At 51.7% G+C, this 27205-nt stretch overlaps 1 protein-coding gene and 1 non-coding gene across 2 annotated transcripts in view; one reads left to right on the top strand and one right to left on the bottom strand.

Annotated features, from left to right (window-relative positions):
- The first annotated feature begins 678 nt into the window (after positions 1 to 678).
- The window catches only part of LOC144149198 (tetratricopeptide repeat protein 8-like), a 142790-nt gene continuing 116263 nt past the window's right edge, over positions 679 to 27205 (top strand). Inside the window, exons 1-4 of the mRNA XM_077680731.1 lie at positions 679 to 971; positions 19504 to 19725; positions 23671 to 23811; positions 25152 to 25352. Coding sequence (XP_077536857.1) covers positions 735 to 971; positions 19504 to 19725; positions 23671 to 23811; positions 25152 to 25352 — 801 coding nt within the window. The 5' untranslated portion in view covers positions 679 to 734. The remainder of the gene's footprint in view (positions 972 to 19503; positions 19726 to 23670; positions 23812 to 25151; positions 25353 to 27205) is intronic.
- Trnay-gua (transfer RNA tyrosine (anticodon GUA)) lies at positions 9742 to 9835 on the bottom strand. Its single transcript has 2 exons — positions 9799 to 9835; positions 9742 to 9777 (listed from the first exon to the last, which is right to left on the bottom strand). It is a non-coding gene; the product is annotated as a tRNA-Tyr (tRNA).

Raw genomic sequence — 27205 nt, 5'->3', positions numbered from 1 at the left:
AAGTTTTCGATCGATTGTACGGTTTAACGCGCCGACGCAACGCAGGTGATGAGGCGCGCCGTAGTGGAGGGCTCCGGATTAATTTTGACCACCTGGGGATCTTTAACGTGCGCCGAAATCTCGAGCACACGGGCGTTTTTGCTTTTCGCCTCCACCAGAAAAGCGGCCGCCGCGGCCGGGAATCGAACCCGCGACCTCGTGCTCAGCAGCGCAATGCCTTAGCCACTGAGCCACCGCGGCGGGTGTGCCTGGAAGTTTTACTACGGGCGGAAGACGGCAGCACGAATGACTTTTTAGGCGCCTGGAATAGCAAAGATAGCGCAGTTCGGAGTTTCAACACTCTTATGGGTTTGCTCAAGCCTCCGGTCTAGTGGCCAGTTGGTGACCTCCTCCCTGTGAACCCTCTTTTTGTGCACGTGTGTCTTGTTGTTATTTCGTGTGCATTGTTATCATTAACCCTTATCACCCATACTCACCGTTGACACAGTTGGATGGTCGCAGTTAGCACAGGACCGGGATAATTGGAGATCTATGGGAGATGCCTTTGTCCTGCAATGGGCGTAGACAGGGTTGTTGTTGTTGTTGTTGATGATGATGATGATGATTATGAAGTAGCAAGGACCCTTTCCTCTCCCCTCCTCCTCTGGCTTTTAATTTTGCTCCTTCGTCTCAAAAGCGCAGTGTCCCGGGAACCTGTCATCCAGGCTGCGACAGGGTGATCCCCGGCGTCCACCATGTCAGTGGCTTCCGTGGAGCAACTGGAGCCAGTGCAACGCGCGCTGAGCTTGTACCGGCGGCGTCGCTTCACCGAGTGCGCCAAAGTCTGCGAGGAGGAGCAGGGAAGCCATCAGTCAACGGCGCCGCAACAGCTGCAGTGGCTGCACATGGTGGCGCTCACGCAGGAGGCCTGGCTGGACGAGCTCGAGCTGGATGGGCTCCAGTCACTCGCTGAAGAGCTCCTGGACAACCAGGTACTATACCACGCAGGGGCGTTCCCCGTACGCCTTATTAAAGCGAAATATTTCTTAGTGGGACCGCCGTTGGCGTTCCATCAAAAAACTAACGCGTTTCCCTATAGACCAGTTGGTCGACCGAAAAGCGGTGATAAGAGATCTGTACACAAGGCGCGTGCGTGAAAGAGGACTTCCGTTGTGTTAAAACAATTACTCGAAAATCGCGAAAAGAAACGGTTCAAGATGAGACGACGCACGCATCTATCATGAAGAATTGATACAATACTGCATACCTTTATCTCGTAAACCACGCATCAGTATGTCTATATAGTTCGTATACATGCGTTTTCTTAGCGCGTGAAAAATCGTCTGATCGGTTCGTTCTTCATCGACCAGATTTAGCGGAAATCTCCAAGGTGGCGTGAGTTTTCTGCGAAGGAAAGTTTGACATCCACCTAAATGCAGCCGTACACGTACAAAGGAAAGCTATAAATCTTTCCTTTGTAGCAGTACGGCTGCATTGAGCTGGATGTCGAACTTTTCTTCGCGGGTTCGTTCTGAGTTCGCAATTTGGGTCGTTGAAGGTTTGGCGACCAAGTGGACGCACTTTCAGTGAAGGTTGGTCATACTTTTAGCTCTCGCGCTGTTCTCATCTTTCTTTAGGAAGGTATGGTAAACTGTTTATTACTCAAGGTTCATCGATCCATGTGGCGAGCATGTTTGTTTAATAACTTCGGGGAAGTCTCTCGTAGCTAGAGCACCCACAGCATTCTTTGCGCCACTATCTTCGCTGGGGAAGCTATCGTCGCCACCACCGGAATCCCGACGCTTTTGAGGTCGCCAATAAATAATAATCTGCTTGAGCGTAACCGCAGCTCTACAACGCCGATTTACGATGCACGGCAGCGAGTACTCGTTTGGAAATTCGCGACATTTTTTTTTTCATCCATAGACCCACTTCGCATCGCAAAGTCACGCATTTGCGCCTGCGTCCGCAGCGACTGCCAACAAAATGGCGGCGGCTCAAAAAGTTTCGGCAGTCCGGCGCCAGATGCCTACAGGTTTACCGCCTTTGTTTACAAACAGGAAGGATGTCTGCAGGCTGGCTGTGACCGAAAAGTTTTCTTTCCAGCCTTTTGGGCCCAAATACCCGTTGCTTCCTTTAGCAAACGCAACCCTATGATGCCTAACCTGTCCCAGCGATTTCTCGTTCGTCCGTACGTAAGCAGGCGCTGCCTTACCGTTTTGTTGTTGCCTTGTACGGTGGAGCGGGAGACAGAGGATGAAGGACGGTTCCGTCTCCAAGGAGATTTTCTGTTGCTTAGTGGGTGCAACCCCGGCACTTTAAGCGCGATGCAGAACGTAAATAAGCTTGATAACAGGATGTGCACCGCACCTAACTCAGCCTAAAAATACAAAACTGTTTCTATTTGCGAAAACAATTCGTAGAGCTGAAAAATAGGAAAACATTACAAACACTAGGGCTCGAACCCAGGATGTCGGGGTCAGGGTGTCAGAACCAGCGACTCTACCTCGCTTCCAAGCAGCGTGCTCGTTTTAAATGCAGAGCATTTCAGTAACTCACGATGTCACCCACGTTGACGTCCGTAGTCCGCACCGTCGTTGTCCCTACTATATATAAAAACAAAATACTATCCGGCGCCCGGTTTCGATCCCTCGGCCCTGCGGGCGGAACGCAATGTACATGGTGCTCTACCCACTGTGCCACAAAGCCGACACAGAATGAGGCGCTACGAACGCGCCTTATATCCTTGACTCATTCAAATTATTGCTGACGAGTGCTCTCTCGTCAGCAGTTGCCACAAGTGCAACAACATTAACGTAACGCAAACTACTTAACGTCGTGCGCCCCCGGAAATGCTCTGCATTTGATCGTGCCCCTCGCGAGGGGGATGTTTCACTGCGTCTTCTCTCTGTCGCGGGACCCGTGGCGCCATCTGGCGGAGGCGCGGTACAACTCGTAGCACTTTGAAAAGATGCGGCGCCAGCCAGCTGTGTGTGTGCGTGCCGCACTTGTACAAATGGCGAGTGCATTGGCTGTTTATTGGTAGTTTTTCGAGAGAATCGCAGGAGGGTTCAAAACAGACTACAAGATGGCGCTAGGTCATACTGGAAGTGCCTGGCTTGTATCCACATGGGGACGACATTTCGCGTCTCCTACACCTGTAGAGTCGCACTCTTCACTGGCCCCTTAAGCGTGCCTGTATATGTGCGCAGAGCTACTGGCTTTTACTGCAAAGCAATTATTCGCTGGTTCACCCACTCGAGGCTATCTAGCCTCTCAAGCCGACCCATCTGTCACCGACTCGACTGTAAAGAGGGCACCACGGCATACGAAGTATGGCGGTTGTGGGGAGCGCCTTGGCACACCTTCTTGCCTAGAGGGTGTTACCCGGAGACCCTCGCCGCGAGCTCCCTTCCCTTGCCCTCCTCGCCTGCCGTGCGGCTACCGGGCCGCAGACTGGGGAGACGTCGGCACCCGAGGGATGGCGCTGGCGGACACGGGGCAGAAGCAGCGATGGGGAGGAGCGGGCGGTGGTGCTGAAGAGCCGGGTGCGGGGACTGGGACTCGGGAGAGACAGAGTGTTCTTGGCTGGTGTGTGTGTGTATGCCCGGACGGGCGACAGCGCGTTGGAGGATGTGAGTAAAGAGTTCTTTCACGCAACCGCAGTGTGCCTCATTCCTGGGCATGCCGTAGAGAGCAGGCCCACATCTGGCGCCCGAACGTGGGGCTGATGTCAAGCCCACCCGTGGACATTTGCTCTCTGCGGCTGCCGGGAAGGGGCCCACTGCGGCTTGGGACGGCATTTCTTTGTTCCGGGAAGGAAGCGCCATTTTGGCAGTGGGAGACCAGGGCTTTGAGCCGTGTAGATACATGTTTGCAAATTAGTTTTGAGGCCAGTGTTTTAGTTTGCTTAGGTTTTACGATGGCTGTAGATGCCTGAAGTTTTTCTTGCGTTCTTTTTCTCTGTTGTTTGGGTAACGGCCTGAGTGGTTACATTGCGAGTGTATTTAGCGTTTGCAGGGATATTAGTCGCTTGTGTATTTTGACGTGGCCCTACTGTGTTTTTTTGTATTTTAATGTGGCTGTAGTTCAGCCCCGTTGGTCGAATGTATTGTCTTGACGTTCGTTTTTTGCTTCCATTATAGATTTGCGTGTGGAGTGTGTTTGTCGCGTTGCGTATGTAGTTAGCGCGGCTTCCTCTGTATTTCGCGTCTACAGTTTGGCGTGGTTGAGCCAGCTTTTTGTTGGGTAGTTCGCTTGAAATGGCTCCTACCACAAGGAGAGAGACGGGAGAGAAGGAGGAGCCGCAGGGCTCGGGGGGAGACTCAGCGGCCGCTGCGCAGGAGGCTGCTGGTCAGTTGCAGCCCGCAGATCTCGCCTCAATGATGAGGCAGATGACCGGGATGTTCGCGGAGATGACCCGAATGCTCGGTTCGGCGCTAGCTGCTCCCACCGCGGGTCCTGTAGTGCCAGTCTCGAAGCCGCGTTTGAATATCGAGGTTCCCTCCTATTCCGGCTACGGAGACGTGAAATCCGTTTGCGAATGCCTGCAGCAACTAGATTCGTATCAGACTGCAGTAGGCGCATCGGATGATGACGTGCTGAGGCGGGTCCTGCCCGTGGCACTGGTAGGAAGCGCTGCGCGTTGGTGGCGCTGCCAACCGGCTTTCGAGTCGATGGCAGATTTTAAGGAACGCTTCCGCGCTGAATTCCTGCCACCCGATTACGAACACCGTATGAGGGACGAGCTTGCCCTTCGCACGCAGCACCCTGAGGAGAGTCTCCTCGAGTACGTGCGGGCTATGCAGGAGCTGTACGAACGGGCCGACCCCGAGGCAGCCGACGCGGTCAAAGTAGCGCGCGTGTGCAGGCAATGCCACCCGCGCTTCAGACCGTACCTGCGGGGCCGGAGTTTTCGCAACTTGGAGGCCCTCGCACAAGAAGCGCGAGTAATTCAGGCGGATTTACTCGCCGAGCTTCACTACAGCTTGCCGCCGAGACCCGAGGAATCGCTCGAACCGGGTTGCGCCTGGTCGGGAGGGGGAGCGGATAACGGCCCCACAAACTCCTCGGTCGGAAGCAACGCAGGCGACGGAAGAGGGAGGCAGGACGAAACAGCCCGCTTGTGCTGGTTTTGTCGCAAGCCTGGCCACTTTTCCCGTCAATGCCCCGAGAAAATGCGTAGCACGCAGGGAAACTCGGATCGCCGGCGACGGTGAAGAGCGGTGGCTCGTCGTCGCCGGCGGGAAGCGAGAAGAGGGGGCCAGACAGAGGGGGCGCGAGGGAGCCCCCAGGGCACCCCGAAGCTGGCGTCGACGGGCAACTGGCCCCCTCCGCATGTAGGACACACGGGGACCCATCCTCGGTGGCCCCGTTCATGCGAGTGCAATTAGTCGGTCAGGAACTTTTTGCACTGGTCGACACAGGCTCGACAGTTTCTCTCATCGGGGACGAAATCTTCGAAGCCTGCCGGAAAAGAAGAATCCGGGTCAGACCCGCCGAGACACCCTTGAGCTTAGCGGCGGGTTCGGCAAAAGCAGAGGGAGCTGTGAGACTCACGCTCGCTTTTGATGGCAGAAAGCGCAGACAGCGTTTTGTTTGCTTGCCTGGTTTGTCTGTCCCAGTCATACTGGGCAGAGATTTCCTCTCGAGGGAGGGTGTTGTGCTCGACATGGGGAGGAACGGCTATCAGTACGGGCCGCAACCCCCTTTCTTTCCTTTCGCGAACGCGCCGATGCGTGGTTCACAACCGCACGGGGCAAATAAACTCTACTGCGCTGTGAAATGCCAGGGAGAGGCGCCAGGAAAGATGAGCACTGATGTAGAAGCGATCGTCGCATCTTTTTCAGGATCCGATGATCAGCGCCGAATGTTGGCGGAAAGTTTGCTCCCCTTATCGGAAGGGGGTGGCGGAAGCGCGCGCGCCGAGTGCAGTGGTTTCATGGGCGGCGCGGGCCACCCCGAGAGGGGGAGGAGAGGGCCGGACGGAGGAGTCGAGGCCGGCCGCAAAGAGAAAGAGAAGCGGAATCTCGCAGCGGCGATTTCTCGTCCCCCGAGAACAGAGGCAGAAAGGAATCTGTCTTGGGGGGAGGTAGTGAGTAAGGAAGAGCTCATTGAGGCCCAGAAAGCAGACGGTCTGTGCCAGCGGGTGCTGAAAAGGCTAGCGGGAGGCGTAGCTTGCACCGGTAACGCTGAGGGGTTTGACGCGTATCTGCTGGGCGACGATGGCTTATTACTTCGCTACTTTCCCCAACTGGACGACGAAGAGGCGGTTTCATCCCCCTTTCGAGTCGTGGTCCCGAGGAAGTTGCGGAAACGGTTCATGCGGTACTTTCACGACTCAGCGCTGGCAGGACATGGCAGCGGCAGTAAGACTTACGACAAGTTATGCCGTGTCGCGACCTGGCCAGGCATGAGGAGAGACGTAATGAGCTATTCCCGCGCTTGCCCTCTTTGCCAGGTAGCGAAGCCGCGCGCTGGGAAACCTGTGGGTTTCATGAAGCCGGTGGAAAGCAGCTACCCGTGGCAGATTGTAGCGTGTGACGTAATGGGACCCCTCCCAAGATCCGCGCGAGGGAACCAGTTCATTCTGGTTATAACGGACCACTTTTCTAAGTGGGTGGAGTTGTTTCCCCTTAGAAAGCTAGCGTCGGAGCGGATCGTAGAGAAGCTGGTGGAGACATTCACTCGTTTCGGCTTCCCCTCCGACCTGATCACTGACAATGCTTCGTATTTCACAAGCAAAGTCTTTTCAGACTGTTGTCGAGTGCTGCACATTCGGCACAGGAAAACGAGTCCTTATCATGCTCAGAGCAACATCACTGAGAGGGTGAACAGGAACCTGAAGTGCATGCTGGTTGCGACAACCAAGGAGCATAAGGACTGGGACGCGCGTTTGCCTGAGCTGGCTTTCGCGACTAGGACTACCGTAAATAGGTCAACGGGTTTGACACCAGGTTACCTAAACTTCGGTAGAGAGATCGCTTTTCCAATGGAAAATGCACTGCAGTACGCGGCGGCGGGTAACGCCCCTTCTCTGTCGCAGTACGCGGCTAGGCTCCGGGAACGCCTTTTGGCAGCGCAACGCACGGCTCGGGAGAATCTCGACGTGGCGCGCATGGAGCAAGCCGAGCAGTATAACAAAGGCCGTCGTCACCTTGTGTACAACATCGGTGACCTAGTGCTAAGGAGAACGCACCCACTCAGCAACGCTGCACGCGGTTTCACTGCAGCGCTCGCACACAAATGGCAAGGGCCATACAGAATTACGGCGCAGACGACTCTGCTCACGTATGAGATGCAGTCGCTTGAAAGCGACGAGCTGGTGGGTCCTGTGCACGTTAGCGATCTCAAGGCCTATCACGTTCGCACTGGCGATGACGAACAGGTGGTAGCGGAACCAGAAGGTGGAAGTCCCGCTTCTAATGACAGAACGGCCGGCGACAGGGTTCGCACCCATCATTACGACCTGAGGGTGCGGTAGTGTCTACCCCCCACGGGTCTGGGTCTCACGTGGTTCTACCACGGAGCAACCCGCAGCACAGTCACCGCTTCAAGTTTCATCGCGCCACCTGTGCGGTGGTGCGAGGCGTGGTTTTGTGCCTGGCCGTTACGATGACCCGCCGCGGTGGCTCAGTGGCTAAGGCGTTGCGCTGCTGAGCACAAGATCGCGGGTTCGATTCCCGGCCGCGGCGGCCGCTTTTCTGATGGAGGCGAAAAGCGAAAACGCCCGTGTGTACGAGATTTCGGCGCACGTTAAAGATCCCCAGGTGGTCAAAATTAATCCGGAGCCCTCCACTACGGCGCGCCTCATCGCCTGCGTTGCGTCGGCGTGCTAAACCCTACAATCAATCAATGGCCGTTACGATGCCAGCCTGGGCCTGCCGACAGCGGGCCCTTCCGGTGCGACCCGGGAGCTTCGCACCACCGGCCTGGTGGTGCGGGGCGAAACGTTCGTGCCTGAGGGTTGCGAGTCCGGCCCGGGCCTGCCGAGCAGAGGGCCTTCCTGGTTCGACCCGGGAGCTGTTGCCACGGTCCGGGGGTCCTACCGCCCTTCGGAGATGCGAGGCGGCTGCGGTTCGCCTCCTTGTCAGCGGCGGAGCCCTGTCCGTGGGTTGGAGGCCTGCTGAGCTCATCGCGGAGCTGTAGCCCTGGCGTGGAGGCGCCGGTGGGCGCAGAGCCTACAGCTCGCTCTGGGGCTGCGAGCGCCCATCAACCGGGTTTGCCCCGGGCTCATCGCGGCGCCTACGGTTCCGGCGCCGAGCAGCGGAGATCGGAACACCGGGGCGCTGTCGAGAGGAGCCTGCCCGTTCTATGGATTCCTGCGCCGGGCACCCGAGAATGCGCTCCTGCGGACGCCTACGTGGTGACGATGGCGACAGAGCGGCATGCTGCCACAATTCGGCGGGTGCCAGCCCACCCACAGCCGCACAGGGCGGCCCCAGGCGCCGACCAGTGGTTCCTCGTGCACTAGAACCCCGAGGGTGATCTTCAATGATGGACCCGTATCCCGTGTTTGAGGGGGGGAGAGATGTGGGGAGCGCCTTGGCACACCTTCTTGCCTAGAGGGTGTTACCCGGAGACCCTCGCCGCGAGCTCCCTTCCCTTGCCCTCCTCGCCTGCCGTGCGGCTACCGGGCCGCAGACTGGGGAGACGTCGGCACCCGAGGGATGGCGCTGGCGGACACGGGGCAGAAGCAGCGATGGGGAGGAGCGGGCGGTGGTGCTGAAGAGCCGGGTGCGGGGACTGGGACTCGGGAGAGACAGAGTGTTCTTGGCTGGTGTGTGTGTGTATGCCCGGACGGGCGACAGCGCGTTGGAGGATGTGAGTAAAGAGTTCTTTCACGCAACCGCAGTGTGCCTCATTCCTGGGCATGCCGTAGAGAGCAGGCCCACACGGTGAAGCAACCGTTAGTATTAGGGTGAAGCCCACTCGCACTCTAGGTCTTCTCTCTTTTAGTGATGCAGGGATTCTCATGCGTTGATGGCTGTGAAATAATAGCGAGTAATCATTCCAAGTCTAAATACTTCACCTTTAAATAAGATTGCCGGAAACGAAGACTGTGCGTCATACTAAGGTAGAAAGCTATGCCAGTTTGTTCATAGTCTTTAAAGTGGGAACCAGTGTAAAGACGCTACACAAGGGGACAATACAGACACGGACGACACTGCACTTACAACTGATTTATTGGAAACTGATTTTTTTGGTTTATTGATTAATTGGATTTATTTATTTATCCGAATTTTTTAGTGCGCAGCTCTTAAAGGAAATTTTTTTTTTGCGGAAATTTTGCCGAATATATTTTCTCTGTGCCAAATGAAAGGGCATCACTTAAAACACCTTAATGCGAAACGGGTTTGCTGGCAGGGCCCTAGAACAACTGAAATTCTTAGATCGACTGGCCATACATGGCACACCAAGAGTAATGCTGGCAGCCTTGACAGTGAGCCGTGCGGGAATTAACTGCGCGTGAGATGAAAAGAGGTATTTAAAAACTTGTCCCCGGCTAAAAGAACAATAATGTGCAACCATTTTTTTTTAATCACGCGTTGAAACCGACGTAGTTGTTTGGACCCGCACGGTTGTGTCACGTGGTGCCACTGCACGGCGCCATTTTTTATACTTTTATCTTCTCTTATCTGCATTTACATACACAGGCGATAGTTTCAGAAAACGCTGCTCACAGCGAGTTGTCAGGCTGACGTACGCCGTGTACGCTTCTGCCATCTCGCAAGGCTTGCGGTTAAACAAAGAAAAAAAAAGTCCGTCGAGCCGGATTCGAACCAGCGACCTATGGATGTCTGCACCACGGGGAAACCTCTACAGTCCACCGCTCTACCAACTGAGCTATCGACGGAACGGAAACTAGCGGCCCTTTGACTCGGCCGGACAATAGCCTCTCGCAGGTGACCTAGAAATGAATGCGAGGCGGCGAGCTGCGCGCTCTCCGCAAAACTCGTTGAGCGAAGTCCTCGTTGTGTGCGCAGGCGCTTTCAATGCAAAACACACTCAGTTGGCGGCCTGTGCTTACATTTTTCTTTATCCGCGAGGAGCTGGTCGGCGGGAAGTTTCGTGGCGCGCAATTCAACGGCCTTTCTTGCTTTCATATCGTACGACGCCCAGCTCACGTAACCGCTCGGCGTCTCTCTCGCAGGATGCAATCGATACAGCGCGTCACTTGAGCGGCTGAGCCGTAATTGTTGCGGGTTCGGTTCGCGGCCGCTGTTTTTCTAACGGAGGCGTAAAAGAGAAAACGTGATTTCGACGTCCGTTAGAGATTTCCACACTGTGCAATGATTTACTCCCGCAAGGGGAATTTTCATAGCACTCTTGCACCCTAGCAAAAACACAAGAAACACCTTTTAGGGAGTAAGTGTATATTAAAACTAACACCTTTACACCCTAGCACAAATTGCAGAAAACAATATCATACAGACGCATACAGACAGACAGACAGACAGACAGACAGACAGACAGACAGACAGACAGACAGACAGACAGACAGACAAATAACTCTTATTTACAAGTGGAGCCGTTCAACCCGGCCGTAAGTTGTCCAACGCGATGAGAAAACCTCCGATTGGAAGGAAAAAAAAAAGGGTATCTTTTGGTGGGAATCGAACCTGGGTCCTTCGCGTTCAGAAATCGGCGTCTGTTCAATTAGGCGACCACCGCATTTTTTGTAACTAAATTTACTCCTCAATATACACGTTACGAAGAAGGTTGCACATGATTCAGAAGTGGCTTTGACAGCGAGTGTGTCGGTTACATTTTTTTGGGTAGTGAGGGGACAATGAACGTCGATCCAGGAAGAAAAACGCGAAACAAGGGAGGAAGGACAATGATAACAGCAACACAAAGACTACAGAAATCCTGTGGGACTCATAAGCCGGCGCTAATATCTCTTATGTATACAACTGAAAACAGGTACTGATCAAACAAGGCATAGATGCGCTGGTCCGTTGAGTGCTGGAATCTTTTCATGGGCTAAGAAGTTTCCCTGTCTGCGCGAATTCGTTTGTCTTATGGCGCTCCAGTGCATGTCTGCTTCGGGCGAGTGTTCTTCGCAGTTCCGGGTCAGATCCTGGTGTTGCGAGTGCGCTAACCTTACATTCCACTTTACGCAGAAAATGTCGCCATGCGGGCCGTGGGTGGAGGGTGCACTCCACGGCGTCTACCCTAGCTTAAAGGTGGAGGCCTATGGCGAGGATGCAATCACGGACAACGGGGTGGTCCGCCTCCACGCATCGCAACTTGAGGTCCAGGCAGGGGGCGTTCCACGAGGTTCGGAAGCACGATTGGATTTCGTCCCAGAAATAAATGGGCGTATTGCAGCCGAGGAAAGCGTGTTCGGCAGTTTCCCGCTTTCCACACAGGAGGCACCCTGCACCACATGGGTAGGAAGAAGCCTCGCTCCTGCTGACGAGCTATGGATGGCAACATTGCCGCGTGGAAGCGGGAAAAGAAGTCTTTCGACTATAATGGGCGGTTGCCTAACTTGCTTGAGCACATCGTCTCCCCACCCTTAGAGACCAAAGGCTGTCGGTACAGAGGGGGCGGCAGTGTCTGTGCTATCACATCCCATCATAGCTTCCGCGGCTTTACAGCGAGCAGGTATTCCCATAAAAAAATTGGGCCCATCTCCCCACGAGGGGGGACTCGAGTAAATGCATCGCGTAGGGGGTGGGTGTATTGCGTTAACGTTAGAGTGTTTGGGGGGTGGTGGTGGGGTGGTAGTGAATGTGTTAACTATTATTGCTTACTACTATTAATTATTATTATTTCTTTCATATATTAATTATTACTTTCGTGATTTTGCGACTCGAGTCCCCCCTCGTGGAGAGATGGGCCCAATTTTTTTTTTTTTTTGTGACGCAAGAAGTGAAGGCAAGGAGTAGGTTGTTGTAAGTCGTTATTTATTTATTTGTTGCTGTTGTCGTTGTATTGGACGCTGAGAACGACGGCTTCGTGGTCGCTAAAGTGTACAGTTAAGGGGTCTTTAAGCAGTGGTCGTGCGTTGCAGCAACTGGTGAAGACGAGATCGATGCAACTGCTGCCGTGTATCAGCAGCTTCTTGACGTAGTTTGAATGAGTCAAGGATATAAGGCGCGTTCGTACCCTTTGATTCTGTGTCGCTTTTGTGGCGCAGTGGGAAGGGCACCATGTACCTCGCGTTCCGCCCCCAGGGTCGTGGGATCGAAACCAGGCGCCGATAACTGTTATTTTTTTTTATATAGTGTAGGGGGAGGGGTGCGGACCTGTTGTTGAGAGCGAGGAGGGTAGCGTGATGCGGGAAGGAGGAGTGGGGGAGAGGGCGCACCTGCGCGCTGAGAGAGAGAGAGAGAGAGAGAGAGAGAGAGAGAGAGAGAGAGAGAGAGAGAGAGAGAGAGAGAGAGAGAGAGAAAACTTTATTATGAACAGATGGGTTAAGGAGACGGGGTGGCCACCAGGCTGGTGGAGACTAAAGCAGCTCGTTCAACCAAGAGCGCCTGGGTGGCCAGGTCGGAGCTGCCCAGCGCCTCCTCCCACTGCTCGCTGCTGGTGATTGGGGGGAAAGGGCTGTTGCGGACGGACGGCGGACGCTACATGTGAGTTAAAGAAATGCTCTGCATTTAAAACGCATCTGTTGTGAATCCACCGCGCTTGCTACCTCCTTGTAGAACCCGGTAATAGGGGAGCCGTAATCGACAGAAATTGTTGTGGCGAGCCAATGCCGCAAGTGAAGGGAGTCAAGGCATTGGATGATCGCTTGAAGGAACGGGTCAGCCTGGCGGCGGAAATACAGGAAGCGCGGGACTACGAGCTTTAGTTCCGCATTTATCAATGCAATGCCTCCCTCTCCATGCTCCAAAAGAGGTTTGTGCGTCGCATGGGTTCGTATTGGGACCGTCAAACAAACACCGTGCACGACCGGTGTAGCCTCAGTAGCTAACGCCATCGATGGTGGTGATGCGCGCTGCGTACAGGATCGCGGCGTCAGCCACCATATTGCACAAAAGGCACCTAGTGTAAATGGATATGTTCAGATTCCTCCATGAGTAACGCTTCCATTCTGTCGCGTCAACTTTCGGTTTCGACAGGTGCACCAGAGCTGGCCTACACCAATATTTACACCTTGACGTGTTTAAACTCGGTCCGACCACCGCATGTTGAAGCACTTGCCTGGTTTACGTTCCCAGCTTCCCAACCAGGCCCCCTCTGATTTTTCGAGGTTAAACTCAGCCCCGGAGAAACGGCAAAACTGGTGTGTCAGTCTGAGCACTTCCTCAGCATTGGTAGCCGTCTAGCAGACAAAGGCGACGTCGTCGGCATATGCGAGCGCTGGGTGCTCCCGTCCGCCCATAACGAGACCTTCCCGTCTGTTGGAAGCGGCCACCATGCGACACAGTGGCCCCAGATAAAGGGCGAAAAGCAGAGAAGACAGGGGAAAACCCTGACGACCCTAGTTTTGTACCATGGTCGGGATTCCTACTTGCCCATTTAAGATTATGCTCGTAGTGGTTTGAGTGCAGCAGATCTGAATCTATTCCAACATGGTGTCTCCAATTCCGCAGTGCCTTACAAGTGTGAACGGAAATGACCGCTGTACCCTGTCGAAGGCTTTCCTGAGATTTAACTGAATGAAAGCCAGCGGAGCTAACCCCAGTTGTTCCGCCTCACATGTGGTTCTCATCCAGTGCAGGTTGGAGCTCACTGTTAGGCTGTTAAAACCACACGTTTGGTGTAGGTTGACCACCGTATTCGAGCCAGCATTTTGCAGTGCGAAGACATAAGGGAGATCGTGCGGAAATCCGAGGTGTTCAGGGTTGAACCAGTGTGTGGTGTTTTCGGCAAGAGGACCAGATAGCTATTTCGCATGGAAGGGGGGAGTAGGTTTCTTTGCAGTGTGTCCTCGAAGTCTGTAGCGAGAATCGGGCTTAAACCTTTTTGAAACGCCTGATAAAAGTCTGAGACAATCCCATCTGGATTTGGAGACTTACTTTGGGGAAGTATTCTTATTACGTATTCTACTTCAGTGCAGTCATTGGAAAGCTGATTAATTCTCTTGCATTCCAGGCGCACAGCATTATTTCCTTTGAATTATTCGTAGCCTTGCCTTTGGACTTCTCGTGAGCGTTCGTTCATTCGTTCGTGGGTTCGTGAGTTCGGTCGCTCACGTAGGCCTCACTCCCACAACTGAACCGCTCTGAGCCGCTCTTAACAGCAGACATGGTTAAGCTTGAGATTTTAGCGGTGGCGTGGCGTCGTGCAGGCTTGCGCGTGAGCTCGCGCCACGTGTGGAGCTCGGACAAAAACAAGGAAACAGTTAACGTGCATCTGCGCCTCAAATGGGGAGCGCAGGACAGCTCGCGCTACAGACGCCGATTTCGCGAAGCCGGTTGCCCAATTGGGTTCTATCGCGTGCTAACGCTGTCCACTTTGGGAGAGATGTGAAAGGCTGCGGACAAAATGATTCGGGCCTGCCAGCCGTGGAGAACGTACAGCGGGAAGTTCGGAAATCCATGTAAGGTGCAACAGCGGGGTCTCCCATGAAGGTAGAGGGGCCACCAGCTCTGCTGTTTTTGCAGCCTTGCACCCCTAGTGCAAGCTGTTCCATTTTTTTTCTGAAGAGCTTTTCGAAGCGAATTATTGACTAAAAATGCGGGAACCCACTTGGGTTGCAATTTTTAAAGGCGCCCTCAAACACTCCCCCGAAATCTTGCGTTTATGTGCGCATATCAACCGAATGTTAGCAATATTTCTCGTCTTCAAAAGCACCATTTTTCTCCATCGTAATAGGAAAGGCGAAAAGATAAATCAGATAAAACAGCAGAGTATGTAAGTAGTAGTAGTAGTAGTAGTTGTAAGAAAACGCTGTGGAATGAACACGTAGTTTTGAGTCTCTCCGATCGCAGTGCGGCGCTGCCACAGACGCAGTCGTTGCTAACTTTCTAGACGATGTCTATGCGTAACCTGTAACCTTGGAAGCCATGGTTGCTAGAACGCGCTGCATGATGACCAGTGAGCACGTAATCTGCTTGGATGGAATTGTCTTGCCCATCCTTCTTGTCGTCTTTCCATGAACTTTTCTCCTCCTCACCCGCTATCTCGCTACCCTCTCCTTCTTAACCCCTCTCCTTAATCCTCTCCTCTTTCCCGGGTACAGTTAAGTCGCCCTCTTTGAGAGACAGTTGCCGGGAAAATCGTCCTCTTACACCCTTTCCTTCTTATAATAGCAACAACAAAGATCTCCGGCATACACACTTTACTGGTGGACTGAACTGAAAGACAATATGCGTGTTTGAAGTCTTTGCAGGATCCTTAACGGCCTTTATAGTTAAAAACTTGTGGTCGCCGACCAAAGCTTTTAATAAAAAGGCAAGAAAGATGTTTCGGCTTCCCTACGCAAGCCTTGAAACGTCTTTCTTGCCTTTTCTAGTAAACCTTTTGTCGGCGACACGTTTTTACACTATGAACCTCTTACCCGATCAGAAGAGATTTCGTCAAAGAGTTTATTTGTTCGTTGATTCTGTATACATGAGTGACAATACAGAAGGAGGTCCCAGAGCCAAGGGCTGAAAGGGGACCTCCTGTGAGCAAGCGCATAGTCAATGGTACATGAAATATTGGCAGTAGATCAAATAAATCAACAAAATTAACACATAGTCAAGGGTAACAAACCTTGTTTTTCAAACCTTGGATTTAATTTTAACGGCCATGGAAGACGTTTTACTCCTACTAGAACATCGTGTGACGACACAGAAAGTGTCGCAGCAAACACAAACACTTTTGTGGATAGGCGGCCTGGAAAAGCACTGAATGCGTAGTCACTTGTGCAACACGTTTGAACCTGTCAGAATTTGCTGGAAGCAAAAATGGCGGAAGCGTTCTGCGTACTACGCTGCAGACTTCATAGCGGAGCGCGGCATCTGTGCGGAGAAGCTACCTTGTCAGGGCGGTAGGGGCATGCGCGGAGCAAATTACTACTGAAAGGGTGCCATTACCGCAAGAAAGAACCGCACAAAGGCTAAGATGAAAGCGGACGACCCGTATTTGTCCCGAAAACTCTCGAGAACAAAAAAAAAACTTTTTATTAAAGCTAAAGCGCTCTTAGCAGCACCGATGGCGGGCTATCAAAAAATTACACCATCTTCCCGTAGGGGAACCCTGAGTAGTATGCGAAGCAGCCATGGGGTCGACTGAAGTTCCCATTAGTTTTCAGTTCGTCGTTTCCGTTGACGTTCAGCTTCGCGTACCTTCGTTGTATCAGTAGCGTCTTGACGTAGTTTGAATGAGTGAAGGACATAAGGCGCGTTCGTAGCACATGCTCCCGTCTCGGTTTGTAGCGCAGTGGGAACAGCGCCACGTACCTCCCGTTGCTGCCAGAGAGTCGTGGGATCGAAACCGGGCGCCGCCTAACTATTTATTTTTATAGTGGACAAACGCTGATGGGGCTGTAAAGACGCGCATGTGCAGTAGAGTGCGGACGGCGGACAACAACGACAACGAGAGAGGGAGGGGCACAGCCCCGAGCATGAGATGCTTCGCATCTAAAAACTAATGCATTTCCCCGTAGACTGGTTGGTCGACCGAAAAGCTGTGATACGATCTCTGAACACACGGCGCATGCGTGGAACCGGGCTGCCATTGCGTCAAAACGGTTACTTGAAAATCTCGAAAAAGTAACAGTTCTAGATAAGACAATACACCCATAGATCATGAAGAGGGAGCACAATAGAATACCTTTGTCTCATAAACTACGTATCATAAACTACGTACATTTAGACCTGTCGTAGATGCGTTTAATTATTGCGGGAAAAATCGTCGCATGGGTTCGTTCTTCGTTCGCGATTTGGCGTCTGAACGTTTGACGATCGATTGGATGCACTTTCGGCGAAAATTTTGACTCGCTTTTGACGTAGTTTTGATGTGACAAAGCTTTTGCGCTACTCTTAACTTTCTTGAGGAAGAGATGGTAATTTTTATAGCAGCATTTGGGGTCTTTTTTGTTCCGCCTTTGTTTCTTTTCATGTTTGTAGGAGCAGAGTGGTTTGATGGAAGGAGTGGGAATCCGACGACAAGATCCACAGCCTATAGCACGAAACTCGATTTTACGAATTTTGGGGTCTTGTAAACGAATCGCGACTCCCAAAGAGTTATTCGTTTTGTTTAAGTTTGCAAGGTTGATCTTAGGAGCAAAAGTGAACATCCATGTACATTTTACGGCCCCATTTCAAAGGGCATGATGCCAGATATAAAAATAACCATCTCCGCGATGTGGTTTTGTTTCAGAGAGAGAGAGAGAGAGAGAGAGAGAGAGAGAGAGAGAGAGAGAGAGAGAGAGAGAGAGCTGGCTGGTTGTCTATACGAAAACAGAGTGCTTTGGTGAAGTTTGTATCTGCGTAGACCTTTTTCTCCGTGTGGTTGGATAAATGAGATGAAGGGGGTGAAAAGAAGGGGGCCAAAAAATACATTAACTATATGTACGAAGAAGAGGTGACCTTTGTTTAGGAGGGAAACTGTTACGGCTATTATGTTTTTTTTCAGCGTGAGCAATATTTCATTAAGGCAACAACAAACGAACATTTAAGAGCTTGGCGTTTGAAAGGACGAGTATATACTCATAAAACTGGGGCATGTTTTCTAGCGCAAAAAAGACGGGAACGTGGACAAGAATACGGACGGGACAAACGCTAGACTACGTTAATTAGTACGGAAAGTTGGGCAAGTTAGTGCGGAATCAACGTAATCTAGCGTCTGTCCCGTCCGTATTCTTGTCCACGTTCCCGTCTTTTTTGCGCTAGAAAACATGCCCCAGTTATTCCATTACCAACTTGCTCGGCTTTGCTATAGAACAGCCTTTAACGTAAGTGTAGACTGCCTCGAGTGCTTGGTGTCCTGAAGAAAACGTGACCTTGGTTCTAAGCGTGCCGAACATTCCAATAAAACATATATACTCGGCTGTCCGTACAAAAAAAAAAAAAAATCAGATTCACAGTATACGGTTTGCTGTTAGCTCAAGGTGGAAGGGGTATGTCTCAGTACAGGGTTGTAGCATAGCGGCTAGCGGAGGCTCACTCTACGGCGGTGGTTTTCCGGGACCCGACTGCGCATGCGCGCGCGGGGAGGGCGAGGAGGTCGCCCCTCAGCGGAACGAATGCGCGGGCACGACGAGAGACGGCCCGCGGAACTAATCCACCCTACCAGAACGAATCCGCAAGTGTCCAGTCGAGTGTCGGTGCCCGCCACCGTAGCGATAGCGGATGCTACCCGCTATGATAAAACTTTCTAGTATACCGTATTTTCTCGTTGTAGGTGGTGGAGAGTTTCGGGGGTACCACAAAGCTGCTTCGAAGTCTTGATTTAAACTTCGGGTCAGTGCGAAGGAAAAAAAAGAAACAATGGTCATCATGCAGGCTACGCTATGTCCTGTTTTTTTTTTTTCTTTTCTTTTTTTCACACAACACAACGCTGCGCCAGTCAGTCGTGAATTCGGGGAGTCCGTGGTTGCAGTATGGGTGATCGCGTCCTTGCCCAAGGACCACAAAAAGTAGCGCTTCCAAGCTACCCATCTTATCTCAGTAAGGCTCCTAAGTGTCCACCTCCCTTAACACCCCCCCCCCCCCCCTCTCCTGAGTGGTCACTCTGAGTGGACAAGCCTCAACGACACCAGGCGCAACTTCGCAGGTAATGCTGTCTGCTCACATAGAAACATAACCATTTATTTTGGGGGCAGTAAAATACAGAGAAATGAAAAAAAAAAGCCACAACCCGCGCCTACTACTTTTACTCAAATTAACATTCACAACGTAGAAAAAGTACAAATAAGAGCAGTTCGCTTCATATATATTACAGTTATGGACGAACCTCGGTAACTGAACTGTTAGTCAGAGCTAACTTACCTTCAAATTAAGAAAGAAACCCTATATGACGATTAAAATATCTATATCAATTAATTAATGGGCATTACAAGATGGACATCGGAAAAATTATTTCATTTTCTTCAGGTTGCGCCCCTAGACAACGCCACGATCGTACAATAACTCCATTCCGTAGCCGCAATAATTGCTTCAAATATTCTTTTTTCCCTGGAACCGTGCAAGGTTGGAATAGTTTAAATAACCATCAAGTCACAAAACAATCTTTACTGCCGGTCTGGAGTAGAAGAGAAATAATTTTACTTGTGTGTTAGCTTCGTTTTCTTTTCGTAAAAATCGCGAGTGATGTTTCATTTGTATGATTTTGTTACGTTTGCGTACGCTTGTAAAACGAAAGTGATGGTTCGTTGTTCGCATTGTGTTATATGGCTGCCTACAATGTGAAATGTGAGTGATTGTTCCATCTGTTTGCCTGATGTTATATGCTTATTTTTTCTTTTGTACCCACCTGCTAAAATCCCTCCAGGGGATTTCAGTATAAATAAATAAATAAATAAATAAATAAATAAATAAATAAATAAATAAATAAATAAATAAATAAATAAATAAATAAATAAATAAATAAAAAGCGGGTAAACGCATAACTGTGCTGTTACAACTTTCGCAGGCGACGGCTCAGACCGCGCGCCCGGGCACTTCCCTGCGAGCCCCGGTGACCTCGTCGACAACCGCCGTTGGCGCAGGCCGACCCATGACCCGCGAGGGCAGGCCGGTGACCGGGGTCCGACGCAGGCCCCAGTCGCGCACGGCCGCACCGGCCACGGCGGGCGTCGAGAGGGCGCTGAAGACCGCCGGGAGACCCGGCACGGCGATGCAGCGTCCGTCCTCGGCAAGCATCTTTTCTACGGGGCTTTTAAAGGGGTCCTGAAATGCGTTTAGGGCGCACTAAATCGTTAGGTTGGGTGGTCAACGTCATATGTGCTGTAACATTTTTACGTGCAGCAGAAAGATCAGACTTTCGTTGCAAAGTTTTTTGCCGTGTTCCCACTTTTTCCTGCGTGTTTCTGGGGTCCGCCATCTTACCGCAAGTACGTCATCGATGCCCCCATGTGCGTCACGAAACAGGAATCCTGCTATTGGACGGTTTTTTCTCTTATTTCCGGCGAAGAGAAGCGTCGTCTGCTCAGCGTCGACGGGTGGTGGTGGCGCCGTTGGTTAATTAGCGCTTCCTGCAGCACACTTAACGATATCGTGTTCATCGATGTTTATCTTTTTTACTCTATTACCACGCTTCTCGTAAGGCGCGTTGGCTAGGCCGACACGACGATGACATGATGGCGACGCCGACTTCCGAGTTGTCAGACAGCTTTGTCGCACGCCGCCGACGGCGACACGAACGCGACGGGTCATCGAAAATCCCCGTGGTGGGGCTTGCTCGCGGACCAAAGACGCCGGCAATGCATATCGGCAGAACGGTCGTCGCAAATCGATCGAGGAGCGAAAATTGCGCCTCGACAAAATTCCTGCCTTAATGAATGCGGTTTTGTTCTGTTAGTTCCTAGAGTGTAATAAACATAGTACGGTCCATGAAGTTCATACAGCTCAACACATGCGATCCGTATTTTGGCTTACGACTCTTCGGCCGTTCGATTTGGCGACAATTCATTGCCCGGAGTCGCAAACTGCGTATTCGTGTGCGAACAGCAGTGCTTGTAGAAAATATAAGCTCAGTTAAGGGGAAGAAGAGGAGTTGCGGAAGGTTTATTAGGCAATAAGGAATCAATGTCGACAGAAGTTTTTAGCGTAAAGCGTAATACAGAATCACGGCGAGCGCTATTCCGGCAGGACGAAATCGCAGTCGCAGCCGAAACAGTGCTGTTGCTGGAGGTCAGCAATGGTGGGGGCTTTATGGAACCTTACTGCGCAGCTGTAATTCAAGAAATGTTTAGTTAACCAGCCAGGAATCCTTGAAATCAGATAGAAAACATTGATGTGACGGGTCTCAATGTAGTATACAGGTTATTCCAGCAATCTTCAGTTATTTCGTGGCGCAGTTGACTAAAGCCTCACGCCCGCTTACTGAAAGTCGCGGGTTCAAATCCTGATATTTTTTTCTGCCTTCTAAGGGGCATAGTTTGCGAATCGTATTCGTGAATCCAAAACAAAACTTTTCCGTTGGACTGAGGAATTACCATATAACACGTCAATGCATTGTTTAAGTCATTGCACAGTCCTTCAATGCTCTGGTCATATGAACGATTTCTTCAGTTTTAATCTCGTGCTTTGCATACATAAAAAAATCACGCCATATCCACGGAATGAATGATGATAAGTGGGGCGAAGCTCGAGAGGGGGAGATCATCGGTAACCGTAACTCTCCCGTGAAAGTTCGCCCATTACATCATTAAGAAAGACGTAAGACTGTGTGCGTACATTGTACAAATAAACATCCGGTGACTCGCTGCCCGATCAACTCCCCCTCTGTTACCACTGTGGCGAGGCAGGACACATGTACCGTCGTTGTCCCTACAGGGAACTCGGGCTACGGGACTTCGGAGTCAATGCTCCCAGGCCCATACCTGGTGAAAGACCCCGCGCCATCGAGGACTACCCCGCACCTCCACCACAATTTGTCACGTAGGATGGGACACAACGGTAAAGAAAGAAATTTTATTTAGGGCGAACTTGTGCCCGAACAAGACGAGAGGAAACGAGCAAAGGTCCTTGCGTCTCGTTCGATCTCCGAGAACGACTGCCTGCGTTCGTGGCGTGATCTCTTGCGTGATCTCCCCCTCGCAGTGCACGTGCGCTCGCGCCTCCGTTGGCGAACACAGACAAGCTCGCGCTCCCGGTGCCGAGTTTGCGCTGCCGGTTGCAGCCGGTTCTTGCGCGTGCAACGCGGCCCACTTTGCGACATCTCCGAAAGCATGCGGCGGTCACGTACCACGACACACAAGGGATGGACAGACCCATGGCTTTAGGAGCTTACCCCCTAAAACGCAATTGTACTTTCAAAACACGAAATACTGGTGTGTGTATTTTGCAAACTTGTATGCCTTCATATAGAGTAAACATAGTTTCATCCCATCCCGCGACAGAGGGTATACGCTGGAGGGAAGGTGGAATTTGGGCCGCGGCCGGCATCCAAACCCCCCACACATATCGCAATTGGCAGTTCTGAGCACATATCAAAATGAATGAACAGCCTTCACAGAGAGGCAAGGGGCTTCGGGACATCAGGAGAAAAAGCGAGAATGGAATAATTGTTTTGCTCAATCATATGACATATGCACAGTCGAACAAAGAGGCAGTGCGCACGGCCCCAAAATTCAGTGACTACTCTTCCGAGACCGAGTCTGCTACGGTGTGTTTGTCTAGTAGTTAATAAACACAGGCTCGCGTAGGAGTTTCCTGGAAAGTAAAGGGGAAGGGAGAGGGAAATGGAATGCACGACGCACTCTAAAAAATGTCTCTGTACCGAACCGTGCAACCCTTAGGCAGCTTTTTGTTACGGTTAAAACGTTTAGAACCGCTCGGAACACCGGAATGGAATACTGCCTGTGTGCGCACGTGCATGGCGTCACAACAACACGAGCAAGCTCGACATTGGCACGAACAAGCGGCCAATTAGGTAAGCGATATACTATAAACCGACGTCGGTTCGGAACGCATGTACGTGCTCACTCTAGCAAATGTTGAGGCGATTCTTTAGTCATTCGCTTACATATTTTAGACTACCATTCGTACCAAAACTATCGCAGCCGCGAACGGGTGGTGACATGGTCGTTCTCTTTTCGCGTGAACATTCAGCGTGATGTGGAAGCGTAACAGTACCGTGCTGAGCTTTTCCAGCCGTGAGCGGTGCACTCCGCTGAGCCCTCAGGGGGTGCACCGCCCGCTAAGGGTTCAAGCGCCTTCGTGGCCGCAACTGTCGCTGCCCCTTGCAAGCATAACTCACTTTAAAAGGGCTATGCAACATTTCCGATAAACGCTTTCATCCTTTTATTCGCGTCTGGAAGCATTGTCTTAACAGCACGGAGTGGCACTGCGGGATTTACTCGCCGCAGCATATACGCCTCCCGTTTCTGCTTTGGTTTTGTAGCTTTCTGTTTGAAGCGGCTATCGAACGGTGTCGTTGCTGCAATTGAAGGAAAGACAGCCAATACTCGCTACACCGCTGTAATGACGTCATTCCAGCAGTCGAAGAATGCCAAGATCGGGGAAGAGAGAACGATCTTCTGAGCAAGTTTCTAATTTATCTGATGGGCATAAAGCAGTAATTTTTGGCTGAGGTACTTTGCGACCTCTTAATATAACTACTGGATGTGTTGGTTGAATACGTTCTGAAACAATTTAAACATTTCGAAAAAAAAGTTGAAGAAAGTGTTGCAGGGCCCTTTTAATTATTGAGGCGCGAGGACAACCCGTGAACAACAGCGCTCTGTTACGCCATCCGGAGACCTCGTAGGCGGGAACCGCCGTGTTGCCCCAAAATTCTGTCATTGCAGTGACTGCAAGGAAGCGGGGTGGGAAAAAACTGTAGCAGGGTGGCGAGTTGGGCTGTTTGGTGCACTTGCATCTTGGAGAATAGCGCGTTAAGAAAGAAGTGAACAGGACAAGCGCTTGTCCCGTTCACTTCTTTCTTAGCTGTGTCCCTGTTATTTTGCGCTGTTCCCCAAGATGCAAGGGGTGGAAAAGTGACCCATTTCATGTGACCCCCCCCCCCCCCCCCCCACCAGGCGCCTTTGAGATGGCACTTCCCCCATGCCGGTACGACAAAGAGGTCAGCATCCTTACACATGGCCATGTACGCCGCGTGCTTTCTCCATCACAGGCCCGTCCCAGCACGGCGGCACCTGTGGGCCCACTGCAGGAACTGGGCCGCCTGGGGGCATCCGGAAGCTGGGTGGGGAAGCCCTGGCTGTCCAAACCGCTGTTTCGCTTTCTCTACCACCAGCGGGGCGACGTGAGACAGGTGAGAGTAGTGGCGCAAGACTGATCGCATTTGCCTAAGTCACCAGTGCCTCATGGGTCGGCACCTCCACCACATCACCCCACCATCATCACAATCGTCGTTATCAACGGGGGCTGATTGCCTTCTATCCGAATAGTCCACCTCAGTGGAATGCTTCATAACTTCCAACGACAATACTTTCACGCGCCGAAATATCCAGACAAAGGACGTAAATGACAGGGACAGAGACATGATGAAATAAAACTAAAAAAGAGTACCTGCAGAGTTATTTACGTCCTTTACATAAAAGAGTAATTTACGTCCTTTGTCTAAATATTTTGGCGCGTGATACATCAGCCTCTGCTCGACAAATAATCTCTCTCTCTCTCTCTCTCTCTCTCTCTCTCTCTCTCATGGAATGCCAACTAGCTCGTCCCCCCACGTTCTTAATTATCCTATGTCCGGTGTTAGCCTCATTCGAATGTCTCATATATCTTCATAAACCCGTTTGCCTGATGCGTTGTGGTCTTCGTACCATTTTTCTACGACGCGTCTTCACTTACTCCACCCGAATCGCTACGACGCTGGATGTCAATTTCGCTCAGACGTAGGAACACTCCGCCGCATAATCGGGGTGTGCGACTTTAGCCCAGAGCACCCTGCTCCGTTCTCGTCAACTAACTAATAAGAGCAATGGGAGATGTTGCTGCCCGTCCCCTCTCTGCCTATACCCAGCTTCAGCTGGTGGACAAAGCATAGACGGCGCGAACGGAATATGGGCTGCCAGGAAGAAGGAACCACTCCCCTGGTCCGCCCTCTGGGCCGTTCAGAAATCTGAATAAAAGTATTTCCTCCTCCTCCTCCTAGAATCACGCTGTTACTTGTGTGGTCTACCTGTTCTTCAGGAAGAGCTAATATCCGGGTGGGTAGGTGCAGAGATGGCGTACGGCGTGTACAGGTGTGCAGAGTGTACAGAGCCATTGACCACAATGCGCAATAAAGAGCAGTCCTGAGATCGTTGCTAGCCTCTTCATTGAAACAAGTGTGGCTCTGAGCTACGTCACGGTACGTCCGTTCCGCTTCCATGATTGCTTGATCATCGCGTTGGTTGACGAGTGCCCGAGCTTTGCCAGCGCTGCATGAAGTTAGGGAAGCAGAAGGCCTTCTCGATGTACCAGTCCTGGACAGTCCGCGGGCAGTCCGGGTACTGCCTTCGCTCCGAAGGTCCCTTAGAAATACACCGGAACGGAAAATCGAGCTCCGGATCGTGTTCCGGGCAGTCCTGGGACGATCCGGGACTGATAATCGAAGAGGCCCATAGTGTTCCCATTTCGTGCGTGCATGGAAAGGTCGATTTGCAGGCTCTGGAGCTGGCGAACGCGGCCTGCGCCGGTCAGCAGCGGGGTGACCGCTCTGGCAGCGGTGACTGCTGCGGCTGGTGGGCGCTACAGCGGGGACGCTGCTTCCTGCGCCTGGGCATGCTCAGGGACGCCGAGAACCAGTTCCGCCGGGCGGCCGAGGCCGGAGATCCCCTGCCCAGGGCGCACCTGTGGCTCGCAAGGGTAGGTGGATGCAAGCATGCGTGCACGGAATGTTGAAGGGTATACGAGAAGCTCTCTTTTTTTTTTTTTTGAGGGCATACGAGAAGCTTTCCGTGAAGCCGAAGCTTCGTGGCTACGTAAAGAGAACGCATGCGCAGACGCGGGTGCGAGTTGGTCCGACGCATCTCATACGGTGTTGATAGTACTATATCGTTATTGGACCACCAAGGGTCAACTGCTAGTTTATTAGTACCGAATCTCGATGGAATCCGAAACTATGTTTTCTTTCTTGAAGAAACTATTGCGTATTTTTATTTTTCCTTGCGCTGTCTGCAGGCAGTTATTTTTTGCGGGCAATTCGGATGACGCTGCTATCACAAAGAAAGACATCCTGAAAAACTATACAATCAAAACCTTCAAGAATATTTCAATTGCGGAGACGATGTTGTCAGTCATTGCTCAGGAACATGAAACCAAAAATACATTTTCATCCACGTCATCCGGGTGGCAAAAAAAAAAAAACAAAATCAGAGCCCTCCCACTCTGGGAGGATGGAAGCCAGTGAAGCTGTAACTATGGTGGGCTTTACTATAGTAAATTTATATATTATCATTATTAGCTCACATCGCCGTTTCAAGCGGGTAAGTTGCCCTTCATCCGGGAGGGATTTTCAGCTACTCGACGAGGTGGGACTTGGGGCAGCAACGACAACGGCCGCACGTTCTGCGGCAGCGCCATTTCTTTTTTTCGCCCCCATTCGCACTTCCGTGTGCGCCGACGCTCCTTCAATTCCCCCTCTTCTTACTCCGAGCGAACGACACGCGTCCGTCCCGTAGCGAGTTAAAAGTGCAACTGCTGATTACGGCGCTATAGAGCCGTTATCAGCCCACTGCGCAACTTGTGAAAGAGCTCTGAATTCGAGGCTTTTTGAGGCTTTCGAGGCTTTCTGACACTTTTGAGCTCTGACTTCGAGGCGCTGGTTGACCAGCTGCCCGAACCGTACATTCTAACAAGCGACCTTAATGCTCACAATTCTCTTTGGGGCTCTTCTCGTACGGATGCCCGGGGTCGCCTGATAGAGAGGTTTCTTACATCCTCTGGAGCATGCCTTTTCAACAGCAAACAGCCTACATACCATAACATAGGTCACAACACATACTCATGTCTTGATTTGGCTATTGGCTCCGCAGTTCTCTTTCCTCTTCTCAAGTGGGGTGCGGGAACTGACCCATATGGCAGTGACCACTTCCCCACCTCACTTACATATATAGGTAAAGGCCCAAGCAGTTCATCTTCCCATAATAGGTTCAATGAAGCACGAGCTAACTGGAATACATTTACAGAGACATCCAAACTACACCACACATCCATAGGACACCTACACGTTGAAGAAGCTACCCAACTCCTCACGGCGCACATCCTCGACGCCGCCGAAAAGTCCATTCCCCACGCCTCTGGTGCCCCGCGCAACCAGCGGAGGCCGTGGTGGAATGAGGACTGTAGGCTGGCGCGAGAGGCCCAGAACAAGGTGTGGGGTTCCCTTCGTCGGTACCCCACGTCGGGAAACCTCCTCTTGTTCAAACGGGCGAAGGCATTAGGAAAACGTGTGCGCCGAGAGGCAAAACGAGAGAGTTGGCGTACATTCATAACATCAATAAACTCCTACACAGACACACGGAAAGTATGGACACGTATACGCAAACTCAAAGGACAACAGACACACAGCCTGCCCCTGGTCAGTACAACAGGGGACACTCTGGAAGACCAGGCTGACACACTCGCACAACACTTCCAACACGTGTCCAGTTCAGCACACTACACGAACACTTTCCTGAAACATAAAGCCTCTTGTGAAAAGAAGTCCCTACACGATA

The sequence above is a fragment of the Haemaphysalis longicornis genome, unplaced genomic scaffold (genome assembly GCF_048455015.1).
Source record: "Haemaphysalis longicornis isolate Haplotype H1 unplaced genomic scaffold, Haemaphysalis longicornis Haplotype H1 scaffold_8, whole genome shotgun sequence".
Taxonomy (NCBI): Eukaryota; Metazoa; Arthropoda; class Arachnida; order Ixodida; family Ixodidae; genus Haemaphysalis; species Haemaphysalis longicornis.
This window is presented reverse-complemented; position numbering and strand designations above follow the sequence as displayed.